Source organism: Buteo buteo, chromosome 4 (assembly GCF_964188355.1).
Source record: "Buteo buteo chromosome 4, bButBut1.hap1.1, whole genome shotgun sequence".
NCBI classification, from domain to species: Eukaryota; Metazoa; Chordata; class Aves; order Accipitriformes; family Accipitridae; genus Buteo; species Buteo buteo.
In genome coordinates this window covers 20,890,208-20,902,199 of record NC_134174.1, presented here as the reverse complement: position 1 = coordinate 20,902,199, position 11,992 = coordinate 20,890,208, and the positions used below count along the sequence as shown (strand labels likewise).

Sequence of the window (11,992 nt, the reverse complement as noted above, 5' to 3'; positions counted from 1 at the left end):
ACCCCTCCAGCTTGAGCTGAACACATCTCGCCAAGAACAAAGTATATGGATGGGCAGATTAATCTTGACATTAAGTACAACCTATTAACTACAAGTTTGTGATTTCATCTGCTGTTCTTCATGAATGCTGAAATACTTCCTATATCAGCTCACTAGTAACAGAAGTTTAAGATTGTCGTGGTTTAACCCCAGCCAGCAACTAAGCACCATGCAGCCACTCACTCACTTCCCCCACTGGGATGGGGGAGAGAATCAGGGAAAAGAAGTAAAACTCGTGGATTAAGATAAGAACAGTTTAATAGAACAGAAAAGAAGAAACTAATAATGATAATGGTAACACTAATAAAATGACAATAGTAATAATAAAAGGATTGGAATGTACAAGTGATGCACAATGCAATTGCTCACCACCCGCTGACCGATGCCCAATTAGTCCCTGAGCGGCAATCCCCTTGCCCCCACTCCCCCCAGTTTATATACTGGGCATGACGTCACATGGTATGGAATACCCCTTTGGCCAGTTTGGGTCAGCTGCCCTGGCTCTGTCCCATGCCAACTTCTTGTGCCCCTCCAGCCTTCTCGCTGGCTGGGCGTGAGAAGCTGAAAAATCCTTGACTCGGTCTAAACACTACTTAGCAACAACTGAAAAGGTCAGTGTGTTATCAACATTCTTCTCATACCGAACTCAGACATAGCGCTGTACCAGCTACTAGGAAGACAATTAACTCTATCCCAGCTGAAACCAGGACAAAGATATTTCTCAAAGATCCAGAGTGTACTAAAATACTCATCATCTTTTGAAGTCTGGTCATATCTTGTTCACTGATTTATTCATCACTTATTACTACGAAGACATAAGTCCCGATGGTCTCAAAGGAGCATTGCTTCTGTAACATGGTTATTTTCATAAAGTCCTTGTTCCAAACACCTAATCGGACTGCTGACAACATCTATCCGTATATATTGTATATCGCCTGATCTGAAAAACAGTGATTATAGTTATATTAGACACATTGAACCCAATGGCAGATGGTAAATAGATAATCTCTGCTGATACATATGTATCATCAATGATAACGTATAAGTACAACCAACACTGTGTCTAGGAGGGGAAGCAGGAGATTAAACAGTAGGTATATACCACCTAGATAGGATGCAAGAAAAATCCTGTTTATTAATGGAGAAACATGAACTAAACCAGAAGTTTAATTTCTTAGTGACAAGAGTCATCTTTGACTGAATTCACTCAGTAGTTTGAATGATAAAGGAGAAAGAATGTACCATATCTGGAAATGTAAGGTCTATTACTGATGGAGTTGTCAACATCTTTCTCTAATCACTCATAATTCTAACTATGTGTCGTTTAAATGCAAAGAAATAAGGAGACACACTGGTCAAAAGGAAAGCGGTGAAGTTGCTGAAAATGTGCCCCAACAATTTGTCTGCAAGACCTGGCAGAGTCAGACATACCTGTTATCCATCCTAATTTGCAAGTAAACAGGCAGGTAGAGCAGGGGCCTGCCTTAGCGGCACGGTGAATATATGACTGAACTCAACAACAAAAAGGAAGCATATGGGAGGTGGAAGCGGGGACACGATGAGGAGGAATACATAAGCATTGCCCAGGCATGCAGGGATGTAATAAGAGTGCCAATGCTTGCGTGCAGTTAAAATTGATGAAGGATATCAAGGGTAAAGGCCCTTTGCAGCAAAACGGGAGACAGTAAAATCTAGGCCTGCTGCTGAATACAGCAGGTGACCCTGTGACACAGCACACAGGAACTCAATGTTGTCTGTGTCTCAGTTTCTACTGGCAAGGTCTGCTCTCAGGCCTCCCAGAGCTCCATGTCAAGTAGCAAGGATCAGGTTAGGGTCTATTTAAACAAGCTGAAAATGTAATACAAGTCCATGGGATTGGACAGGGTACATCTGAGAGTACTAAGACTGCCAGCAAATGTCATTGGAAGGGCAATCTCTGTCCCTTGTGAAAGGTCACGGTGATCAGAGGTTTCCGACAACTATAAAAATGTCTGTCTTAGAAAATTGCCAGGAGAATCTGGGTGATGACAGGATGACCAACCTTCTCTCAGTCACTGGGAAAATCATGGAGCAAGTACTCATGGAAACCACTTCCATTCACACGACGACAGGAATGTTATTCAGAATGGCCATCTTGAATTTTGCAAGGGCAAACTGTGTTCAGTCACCGAATGCCCTCTACAACTACATGACAGGCTCTCTGGGTGAGGTTAGAGCAGCAGGTGTTGTTCTCCTTGTCTAGAGCAAGACCTTTGAAACAGTTTCCTAGCATCCTTGCAGCCAAACCATGGAGTTACAGGTGGACTATGAGGTGGGTTAAAAACTGACCAGATCACTGGCCTCCAAGGGTAGCTAATAACTGAAGTCCAATTAGCAGGTGATTCCAAGTGGTATTCTCTGGGATCAATACAAGGGCTGATATTATTTAACACTTTCATCCATGACCTACATGATGAGACCCCTTAGGAAGTACAAGGTGACACCAAATCAAGGGGAGCTGTTGGTATACTGGAGGCTATAGCTGCCATTCAGGGAAACCTCACAAAGCTTAATGAGTGTCTAACAGATACATCTGTTTTGAAGTTCCAAAAAGATAAATACAAGGTCCTGCACCTGGGACAGGATATACTTACGGAGGAGCGCAGGCTGGGACTAACGGTTCTACAGGAGAGGACCCAGCGGACCACAAACTGAACAAAGTCAGCAGCGTGTCCTTGCGGTAATGAAGACTAACCGCATCTTGGACTGCATTAGCAAGACCACAGCCAGCAGGTCAAGGGACATGATTATTGCCCTCTATTCAGCACATATGAAGCCACATCTGGAGCACTGTGTTCAGTTTGTTCTCTCACCAAATAAAAGAGAGACTGAAGAGAGTCAAGTGAAGGGTCATTAAGACGGCTAGGAGCTTTGACATACGAGGAGGTTGACAGACCTAAGAATACCAATGTTCTTATCATCTTTAATGGACTTTTACTGCTAGAGCATTCTTAGCAGCATTCCTTATGGTCACATTATGCAAACAGACGCATTTTGGTAGTCCCATCCAGAAGACCTGCAATGGCTATAGGCATATATTAGAGCACATTAATGCCACCAGGGCAGTACCCGACAATGTGCCACAGCAAACTTTGAACTGGGTTCCATACAGACATTAAAAGGTAGCCTGAAGGCGGTACTGTCTCTGTGCTGCAAGCAGAAACTCCCATGGATCTTCCGTATTTCTGTGCCTGACAAACTCATGCCTGCTCAGGGACCGCTGCACAGAAAAATGATTCGTACATCAAAGAACAAACTGGCATCCTACCCATGAATGATTTTCCATTTATAGTTGCAAAGCCACTGCTAAAGAGGCCAAAACTAGTTTATAAAATATTTCTGCAGCTATAATTGTTTAGGACCACTGAACTGCATGTTCCAAGCCAGATCAAAAGGAGCACCGCAAACTCATGAAAGGCTTATGTGTAAAGACAGGGTAAATTCCATGTCTGGGATCCATCTGTAATTCTGTCAAACCAAGAGTCCTTGTAGCTGTACACAAATTAAATGTCTGTCTGCCAAAATTAAGTGAGTGAAGAACAAATACCCCCTTATCACTTTTTTACAGTAACTACCTTGTTTTCTTTAATGTTAAATATAGAATACCCTTCCTTTTACACTGTTGTGAAAATACAAATCGGATAGGGGGTTATACCAATACCAGACATCGATCATGGTCTTTTTTAGATCACCATTTTGCTTCAAACGTAGATGTGTAAAGTATGCCATATTCTTTTGACTAAAAGTATTACAGCTGATAGAGCTGAAGAAGTTTTAGCTTAAACTCAACAGGATTTTGAGGAAACTCTGTATTATTTTCTTGAACAGGTTCAAGGTAAGTATATCACTGATTTAGCATAGACTGACAACAGAAAGATGGATTTAAGAAATTGCAAAGCAGTTGGAATGAAAAGGCCTGATGTTTTTACGTTTGCAGACTAGCGATACACGCATGATTTTTCATGCTTAGCCATGTAAAAAAACAGGAATTAGTAACTACTTGCAGTGTTAATTCCCTAAATAATTAGCACTTATGCAAATTAATATTTAATGCCAGTTTTCCCTCTTTAAAAATATTTGCTATTTCAATAACCAGAGATCTCATTTTGGAAGTGAGAAACACCACTTCTCCATTTAAAACAATACTCACAACAAGCCGCTGACAAGGATTATAGCAAAAGGCAGCTACAGCTAAATTCTTTAAAATAAACCTGGAACATGTATTGCGAGATCGTGAAATCTTCCCAGTGTTTGTATTTGTTTACATTTCAGCAGCAATAAACATAAGTATAGCATGCATATGCCATTATCTGGAGAAACTTATTCCATGTGATTAGAGATAGCCAAAAGGCAGGATATCTTATATAAAAAATAGCTTTCTTCTAGCTTTATCTGATAAATCCAAATAATTAGCTTCAAGAAAAAAAAAAATCTGTAAACATGAAACCTCCTGAATTCTTCAGCTGCTCAATAAACTGAATGGTTTAGTTTGGTTCCTCTGCAAATATCACGGTCTGTACAAGAGGTAGTAACTTTTATAGCTCAACTGATCTAGCTTCAAAAAACACATTCTGGGACATGAAGGGTTGAAACTGTGCCTGAAAACTTGACCTTTACATCAGCTGGTCTAATCTAATAAAAGATATTACCTCTCCTTAGAAGCCCTTGCTTTGTTTATGGGCATGACTGCCTCAGCTTACAGCACTACTATTACCAGACAATGCCAACTGCAAGGCTCTCCCAGTGCCGAGGGTGGGAAGGACTGACTGCCAGCTCTTCAAGCGATTGTCCCAAAATACCCTCACATTAGGGATCCCCGTGCAGTACCGGTACCTCCGACTTCACCGATGTCAGCAGAGGGGACATGAGACGCTCCCATTATGCACCTGGGACTGCGGTGGTGTAAAAGGGGTGGCAGTGCCGGGGATGCGGAGGTGCTGACCTCCTGCCCGCAAACGTCATGGTATTCCCCGGTGGAGCTCCGGCCTCGCGCACCCGCACGCCATTTCTCCGCTTGCGCGCCTCCAGCCAGCGGTCTCAAAGTACCTGCCGGAACAGTTATCAAGGCGTTGTTGCCCACCCCGCACAGCCCTAACTGATCTCTGAACCGGTGGCCCACAGCTTTTGCTGGACAGACACCCCAAGATCCCCTGAGCGCCCTCGGGCTCTCCTCTCCCCCGGGCTCTCCCAGCTCTCTCGGCCTCCCCTGAGGCAAGGCCGCTGCCCAGGGCCTCACGGTGGCAGCGCCCCAACACCCGCTAACGGCCCCCCGGGGGCCGCTCCGGGCGAAGCCTGGTGGAAGAGGGCGCCTCACGGAACGCCGCCGCCGGACGAGGAGGACTAGGACGAAGACGAGGAGGACTAGGACGAAGACGAGGAGGAAAAGGAGGAGGAGGAGGAGGAGGAGGAAGACACTCAAAGGCTGCCTCGCAGCCGGCCGGGGAGGGGGAGGCCGCCCCCGCCGCCGCGCCCCGATTCCTGTTGATGCAGCGCCCCCTGCGGGCCGGGCCGGGCCGGGCGGCTGAGGCGCCGCGGCCCCGCGCAGCGACAGGACCAGGGAAGCGGAACGGCTCCGTGTCCCTTCCCGGCGCGGCGCCTGAGCGGGGCGGGGGAAGGGAGGGAAGCCCTCAGCTCCTCCGAGGCGCGCCGCCGCCGCACCGGCGCCCGCCGTCGCGCCGCATCGGCCCCGCGGGGCTTCCGCAGGGGGGAGCTGCCTGACGGAAGCAGGAGCGGAGGGCAGGCGCCCGGCGGCGTCGTCCCCCCCCCCCCCCCGCCGGCAAGCCTCCGGGCTGCGCCGAGGCGAGGCGGGCAGCGGCGGGGTGAAGGAGACATCGCCGCGGCGGGCGGGCGGGGGGAGCGCGCCACGCGTTACTTCGGCGAGCACCGGCTTTCTGAAGAAGCGGGCTTTGACGCGCCGTGCCGGGGGGGGCTGCCTGCACCGCAGGCCGGGTCCGCCGAAGCCGCGGCCTGGCGTGCCCCGGCGATGGCAGCGCCCCGCCCCCGCGCGGCCTCTCGCCCGGCCCGGCCCGGCCCGACCCGGAGCGGCGCGGCGCTGAGCGGAGCGGAGCGACCTTCCCGCAGCCGCGGGGCGGGGCCCGGCGTGGCGCGCCGCGGCGTTCCCGCCCTACCGCCTGGCCCCACTCCGCCGCATGCAAATGAGACCCCCTCCTCATTGGCCGCACCGGTAGTCCTTTGAAAAGGCGCCCGGCGATTGGCCGCGCGGAAATGTAAACGCAAATAGGAGAATCTCCCCCACACCCCCCGCCCTCTTTTTTTTTTTTTTTTCCGCTGCTAATGCGTGATGCGTTCCTCAGACAGTCTGTAACTCTGCGCGTCGGTTACTACAACTAAGTAGTTCCCAGCCCCCCGCCCCCCCGCCCGCCCGCCCGATGGGGCGGGGCGGGGCGGGAGGCTGCAGTCGCGGCCGCCGCACCGCGGGCGCCCGGGCGCGGAGGGGAGGGGGCCGCCGGGGCGGCGGGGAGAGGTGTTTCCCCCTCCCCCGCGGAGGGATATCCTCGGCGCGCTCGCCGCGCTCTGCCCGCACCAAAATATTGGGAGTTAAGAGGCGGCTCGGCGGCGCCGCCGGCTCAGAAGCGCGCGGGCAGGCACGGCGGCGGCGCGGCTCCTGCTGCCCGCCACGGCTCCACTGCGGCGTCCAGCCCGCTCCCCGCCGCGGCGGCCCCCGCAGGGGCGGGCTCCAGGCGCGGCCCCGCAGCCCCCGAACCCGCCTGCCTCCGCGGCGGGCTCCGGCACCGGCTCCGGCTCGGCTCTGCCCGCGCGGCCCCGCGCGGCTCTCGCCGGTTGGAGGAGGGAGAGCGGCGGCGGCGGCTGCCTCTCGCCGGAGGACTCGGCGCGGCCGCCGCGGGGATCCGTGCCGGCGGGGCGCCCCCGCGGACTCCGTCGGTGCCCGCTGCCGGCCGGGGAAGGAGCGGCGCGGAAGGTGCCGGCGGCCCGCCGCCGCCAGCCGGCTCCGGAGAGAGGAGCGCCCAGCCGCCGAGCGCCGAGCCGGGAGGACGCCGGCGCCGCCGCCGCGGGGGACTCGCCGTGCCCCCCCCTCGGAAGATGTTGCTCTCCAAGTTCGGCTCGCTGGCTCACATCTGCAGCCCCACCAGCATGGACCACTTGCCGGTGAAGATCCTCCAGCCAGGTACGGCGGGGCCGGCGCAGGGGCTGCGGTGTCCCCCCACCTACGACGGGCTCAGCGCGCCGGGCGGGGCGCGGGCCGGCCCCTCTGACCGGCGCCTGGCAGCCCCCGCAACTTCGGGGTGCGCTTTTTCACCCCCCTTTTTTTTTTCTTTTTCAATTGAAGAAGACAATTTAAAAAAAAAAATAATAAGGAAGCCTTGGGCAGAATTGGGGCAGCGCACATAACACGCGTCCAGCGGGCAGAGCGTTTGGGGGCTTTTATTATTATCATTAATTTTTTGTTTTTTTGAATTTTTGGCGGAGCGCGGCGCGGCTGCGGACGCTAACGCCGTGTGTTTTCCCTCTCGTTTCCGCAGTGAAAGTGGAGAAGGAGCCGTTCGATAAAGTCTACCAGGTGGGCTCCGTGCTGGGCAGCGGGGGCTTCGGCACCGTCTACGCGGGCAGCAGGATCGCCGACGGCTTGCCGGTGAGGCGCGGGACGGCCCTTCCCGGCCGGGCTGGGGGGGACGGGGGGCGGCGGGCGGGAGCGGGAGGCTGCGGGCGCGGCGCGGCCCGGCCCGGCCCTGCCCTCCGCGGCGGGGGCGCAGGCTGCGCCCGCCCCGCCGCTCACGGCGCCCGCTTTTCCTCCCCGCTCCGCAGGTCGCCGTGAAGCATGTGGTGAAGGAGAGGGTGACCGAGTGGGGCACGATTGTAAGTACCCGGGGCGGCCGCGGGGGCTCCGCCGCGGCGGGGCTATTGTGTGGGCGGCGGGGCCCGCCCCGCTGGCGCGGCCTCTGCGTCGGGGCGGGGGGGGGTGGGGGGGAATTTGGCGGGGGTTCGCCGCCGCAGCGCCGCGCCCGCCCCTCGGACTGCGGCAGCGGCGGAGGGGGCCCGCCGGCCGCGCCCTCCTCCCCGCCCGCCCCTCCTCCCCCCTCCCCTCGCCCCCCCACCCCCTCCCGCCGCGCTGACCCGCGCCCCCCCCTCCCCTTTCTGTGCCCAGAGCGGCGTCATGGTGCCCCTGGAGATCGTCCTCCTGAAGAAGGTGGGCTCCGGCTTCAGAGGGGTCATCAAGCTGCTGGACTGGTACGAGCGGCCCGACGGGTACCTGATCATCATGGAGCGGCCCGAGCTGGTGAAGGACCTCTTCGACTTCATCACGGAGAAGGGCGCCCTGGACGAGGAGACGGCCCGCGGGTTCTTCCGGCAGGTGCTGGAGGCGGTGCGCCACTGCTACGGCTGCGGCGTGGTGCACCGGGACATCAAGGACGAGAACCTGCTGGTCGACCTCCGGACGGGCGAGCTGAAGCTCATCGACTTCGGCTCGGGGGCCCTCCTCAAGGACACGGTCTACACCGATTTCGACGGTACGTGCCCTGCCCGCGCCCCGCCCGGGGCGATGCCCCTTACCCCCCCGGCAGCTGCCGCGCAGCCCCTCTGCCGCCGGGGCTCGTATCGGGTCTGTCGGTAACGGAAACCTTTGGCCGAAGCGGCTCGGGGGTGTTCGGTTGCGTAGGGAAGGAGCGATTCCAGGCAGTGACGCAGCAGTTTATGTTTCCCTGTCTTGGAAAAAGCGTTTGGGTTTGGCTTTTTTTTTTCCTAGAGGGCGATCTGTTTACATGGAGGCTTCGCCAGTGTCGGATATTTCCATGTGTGGATATGCAGTTTTTATATGCGGTGCTTTTTTTAACTTGAAGCGGTAGCTCCCGCCCGCCCCCCTCCCTTTCTGCCGGTGTCCTGGAAATCCCGCATTGCAGATTTTAAAGCGATGGGGACAAGCACGCTCCCTCGCAATGCCTCGATCCTAGCTTCGGGGCCGGGCTCGACGCTTTAGCGATGGGAAAGCTGAAAAGACGCCCGTGCGTGACAGGAGGGGAGAGCGTTTCCCCCTGCCCTTGGAGCGTGACTGATGTGATGGGGGACTCTTCCCGCCCCCCCCAGCTGCCGCACTCACATCTGTTTGTTGTGAAACCCGAAGCCCCGCCGCACGTGACCCTCAGCATCACGAATTCCCCGTTTTGTTTGGTATCCACGGAGCCCGCGGGGGGAGCAGGTTGGGAAAAGCTGCCGCAGAGAAGCCCGGGGGGGACACGACACCTTAAAAACATAGAAATCGTAAGCAGCCCTATTCTGTTTACCGCCTTGCGGAATTGGGTGAAGCAGCTTAGCCCTGCGTAATAGGGGCAGCCCGGAGTTTCACCTTCTCGCTGCCCGCTCTTCTCCTCCCCGGCAGCCCCCTTTGTCCTTTTGTGTCTATTTTTGGTGTGATGCTGCAGACGCCACGTGGTCAGTGAAAGGGAGCTCGCCTCAGTAAACAGTCAGCTGATGGGGCTGTGTTCGTCCTCGCCACAAAATAGCGCAACCGGATGGGCCAAGTTTGTTGATGGTGTAACCCTGCCGATGACCTGAAATTACACCGCTAATGGCTTTGGCCCATAAGAGATGTTTTGTTTTGTTTGGGGTTTTTTTTCCACTTGCAAATGACAAGTTTACGAATCTCATTCAGCCGTGCTAGAAGGATCCAAACAATGGAGAAATACTAAACCTTGACTCAATTTTTTTTTTCCCCCTCCCTGCTTTTAGGAACGAGAGTATACAGCCCTCCAGAGTGGATCAGATACCACAGATACCATGGGAGGTCAGCAACAGTATGGTCTCTGGGAGTTCTGCTGTATGATATGGTTTGCGGAGACATCCCTTTTGAGCAAGATGAAGAAATCTTGAGGGGACGATTATACTTCAGGAGAAGAATTTCACCTGGTGAGTTGTATAGGGGTCACATGGGGCTTTTTTCTTTTTTTTTCTTTTTTCTAATTTTTTTTAAATAGCCCTGTACATTAGAGCTTGTACGTGTGGATACTTTTTATTCAGGATTGTCTTTTTCCTTTCGTAGTCTAAAATTGCTTTGTTGTTTGTTTGTTACAGAATGTCAACAGCTGATCAAATGGTGCCTTTCACTGAGGCCTTCAGACAGACCAACACTTGAGCAAATTTTTGACCATCAATGGATGCACAAATCTGAAGTAGTGAAGTCTGAGGACTGTGACATAAGGCTACGGACCCTTGATACTGATGTATCTAGCACAAGTTCAAGTAATGAGAGTCTGTGAATTACTAAGGACCTCGCACTGGGAGGGGAGCTACAAGCAGAAAGACCACAGTGCTGCTGCCAATACGTAGGAGGGGCTAGAAAAATGCATTCATTATTCTGTAGTTGAATCTTTGTCTGAGGGACTTGATTTTATTTTCCCCCTTTGCTGGTTTCTGCTTTGGAATGAGAGATTTCCTTTGGAAACGCTGATGTTTGGGAGTTGCAGGCCAGTACTTAGTCACAGACTGACCTTATTAAGAAAGCAGTGACCTCTTGAATACATGGTAAACTTTTTTGCTCTCATAGAGCCTGGACTAGATTTTATTTGCTTTTGAGTGCCTTTTTGAAAGCTGCTTCAGTGGGACTTTCTTTTTTGAGCTGTGTATGTCCAAAGAAGATCCAGTTCATTATAGGAATTTGCTCCCTTTAGACTCAGTGCTGGAGGAAGCAGCTCCTATGATGCATTGGAGAACATGTTCGGTGATTGAATGAAGTAGTCCCATCCACTGGTGATGGAATACTTGAACACAGACATTTCACTCCTGCCCCCTGGCCCTTTCCAAATCCAACCCACCTCTGCTGCTCAAAATATTTCCTATAGCCTGCACAGAAATATGAACAGGTATATCAGCTTTTTTATCAGAAACATTTATTCATGTTTCCTTTTATCATCTCTACCATTGGGCATGAGAAGCCCCTTTCTCAACTCCCCCCGGCCTTTTGTCACCCTGCGAGTCTTAAAGTATGTATGGGCATGTTGAATGCACAATCAATGCAATATTCAAGGACTTTACTTTTTTTTTCCATACCTGTATAATGTGTTTATGTAAACTCGGTTTTTCCCATGTACTATACAGTTATTTATTGTTTGGAGTTTAGAAGACCTCCCACAGGTTTCAGCTGTGGCTATTTATTTGGTTAATTTATTTGGTTAGAGTTATTCAACACTGTGCTTTCCCCTCCTTCTCCCCATGGGAATTCTAGTGGTTTGCCCATGGCACTTTTTTTCTGCATTCCTGTCAACTTTTGTTTAAAAAAAAGAAAAAAAAAGAAAAAAATTTTCTGACCTTATCAATTTTTGTTGGAAGATGGAAAATTGTTGTACAAAGTCTAATTTAAGGGAAATAGAATGACTTTTTAAAGTTAGTCAGTATGCCTTTTGTCTGGTATTATTGTACCAGAAATGTAAAGTAATGCTGTTTGGAAGGGTTTTAAATTATTGACATTGTACAGTCTCCGTGCATTGGCTCTGGAAGGTAGAGTGGCAGAGTCATAAACCTTAATTTATTTTAATAGCTGTGTTTCTGTGATCTGGTTGCATTTATGCAGCTTGGATTTGGATTTTTTTTTCTTCTGTTTAACAGTGTGAAATGTATGGAGATCATATTTTTTATACAGGTATTTCAATTAAACTTTTTTTGTATATAACAGTTCTGTGTTTGTGTGCTCACTTTTATCTTCACCGTTACTTTTGATGCCAGCTAGGGAACACCTATTCTGTTACTTTCTGTGGCTTGTAAAGGCCTACAGCAGCTGACCCGGAGTTAATAGGTCTATGCCATTAAGCAGTGGCCATTTTGGAAGAATTAAGCAATCCTTCATCTTGACTGTATCTACATCTTGATCACTGTATTTGATGTTGAACTGGAGAAGGTGTACAATACAACAGCACTAGTGGTGTACACAGAAGGGAATTGGCCA

At 52.0% G+C, this 11,992-nt stretch overlaps 1 protein-coding gene across 1 annotated transcript; it reads left to right on the top strand.

Annotated features, from left to right (window-relative positions):
* Positions 1 to 6,654: 6,654 nt before the first annotated feature.
* Positions 6,655 to 11,719, top strand: PIM3 (Pim-3 proto-oncogene, serine/threonine kinase). Its single transcript, XM_075024941.1, has 6 exons — positions 6,655 to 7,225; positions 7,581 to 7,690; positions 7,864 to 7,914; positions 8,204 to 8,567; positions 9,784 to 9,960; positions 10,126 to 11,719. The coding sequence occupies exons 1-6, from the start codon at positions 7,141 to 7,143 to the stop codon at positions 10,308 to 10,310; spliced, it is 972 nt and encodes a 323-aa protein (XP_074881042.1). The 5' UTR covers positions 6,655 to 7,140; the 3' UTR covers positions 10,311 to 11,719.
* The last annotated feature ends 273 nt before the right edge of the window (positions 11,720 to 11,992 follow it).

Coding starts and splice junctions, on each gene's coding strand:
- PIM3 (XM_075024941.1), top strand. CDS start 7,141: ATGTTGCTCTCCAAGTTCGGCTCGCTGGCTCACATCTGCAGCCCCACC. Junction 7,691..7,863: donor GGATCGCCGACGGCTTGCCG/GTGAGGCGCGGG, acceptor CCCGCTCCGCAG/GTCGCCGTGAAGCATGTGGT. Junction 7,915..8,203: donor TGACCGAGTGGGGCACGATT/GTAAGTACCCGG, acceptor TTCTGTGCCCAG/AGCGGCGTCATGGTGCCCCT.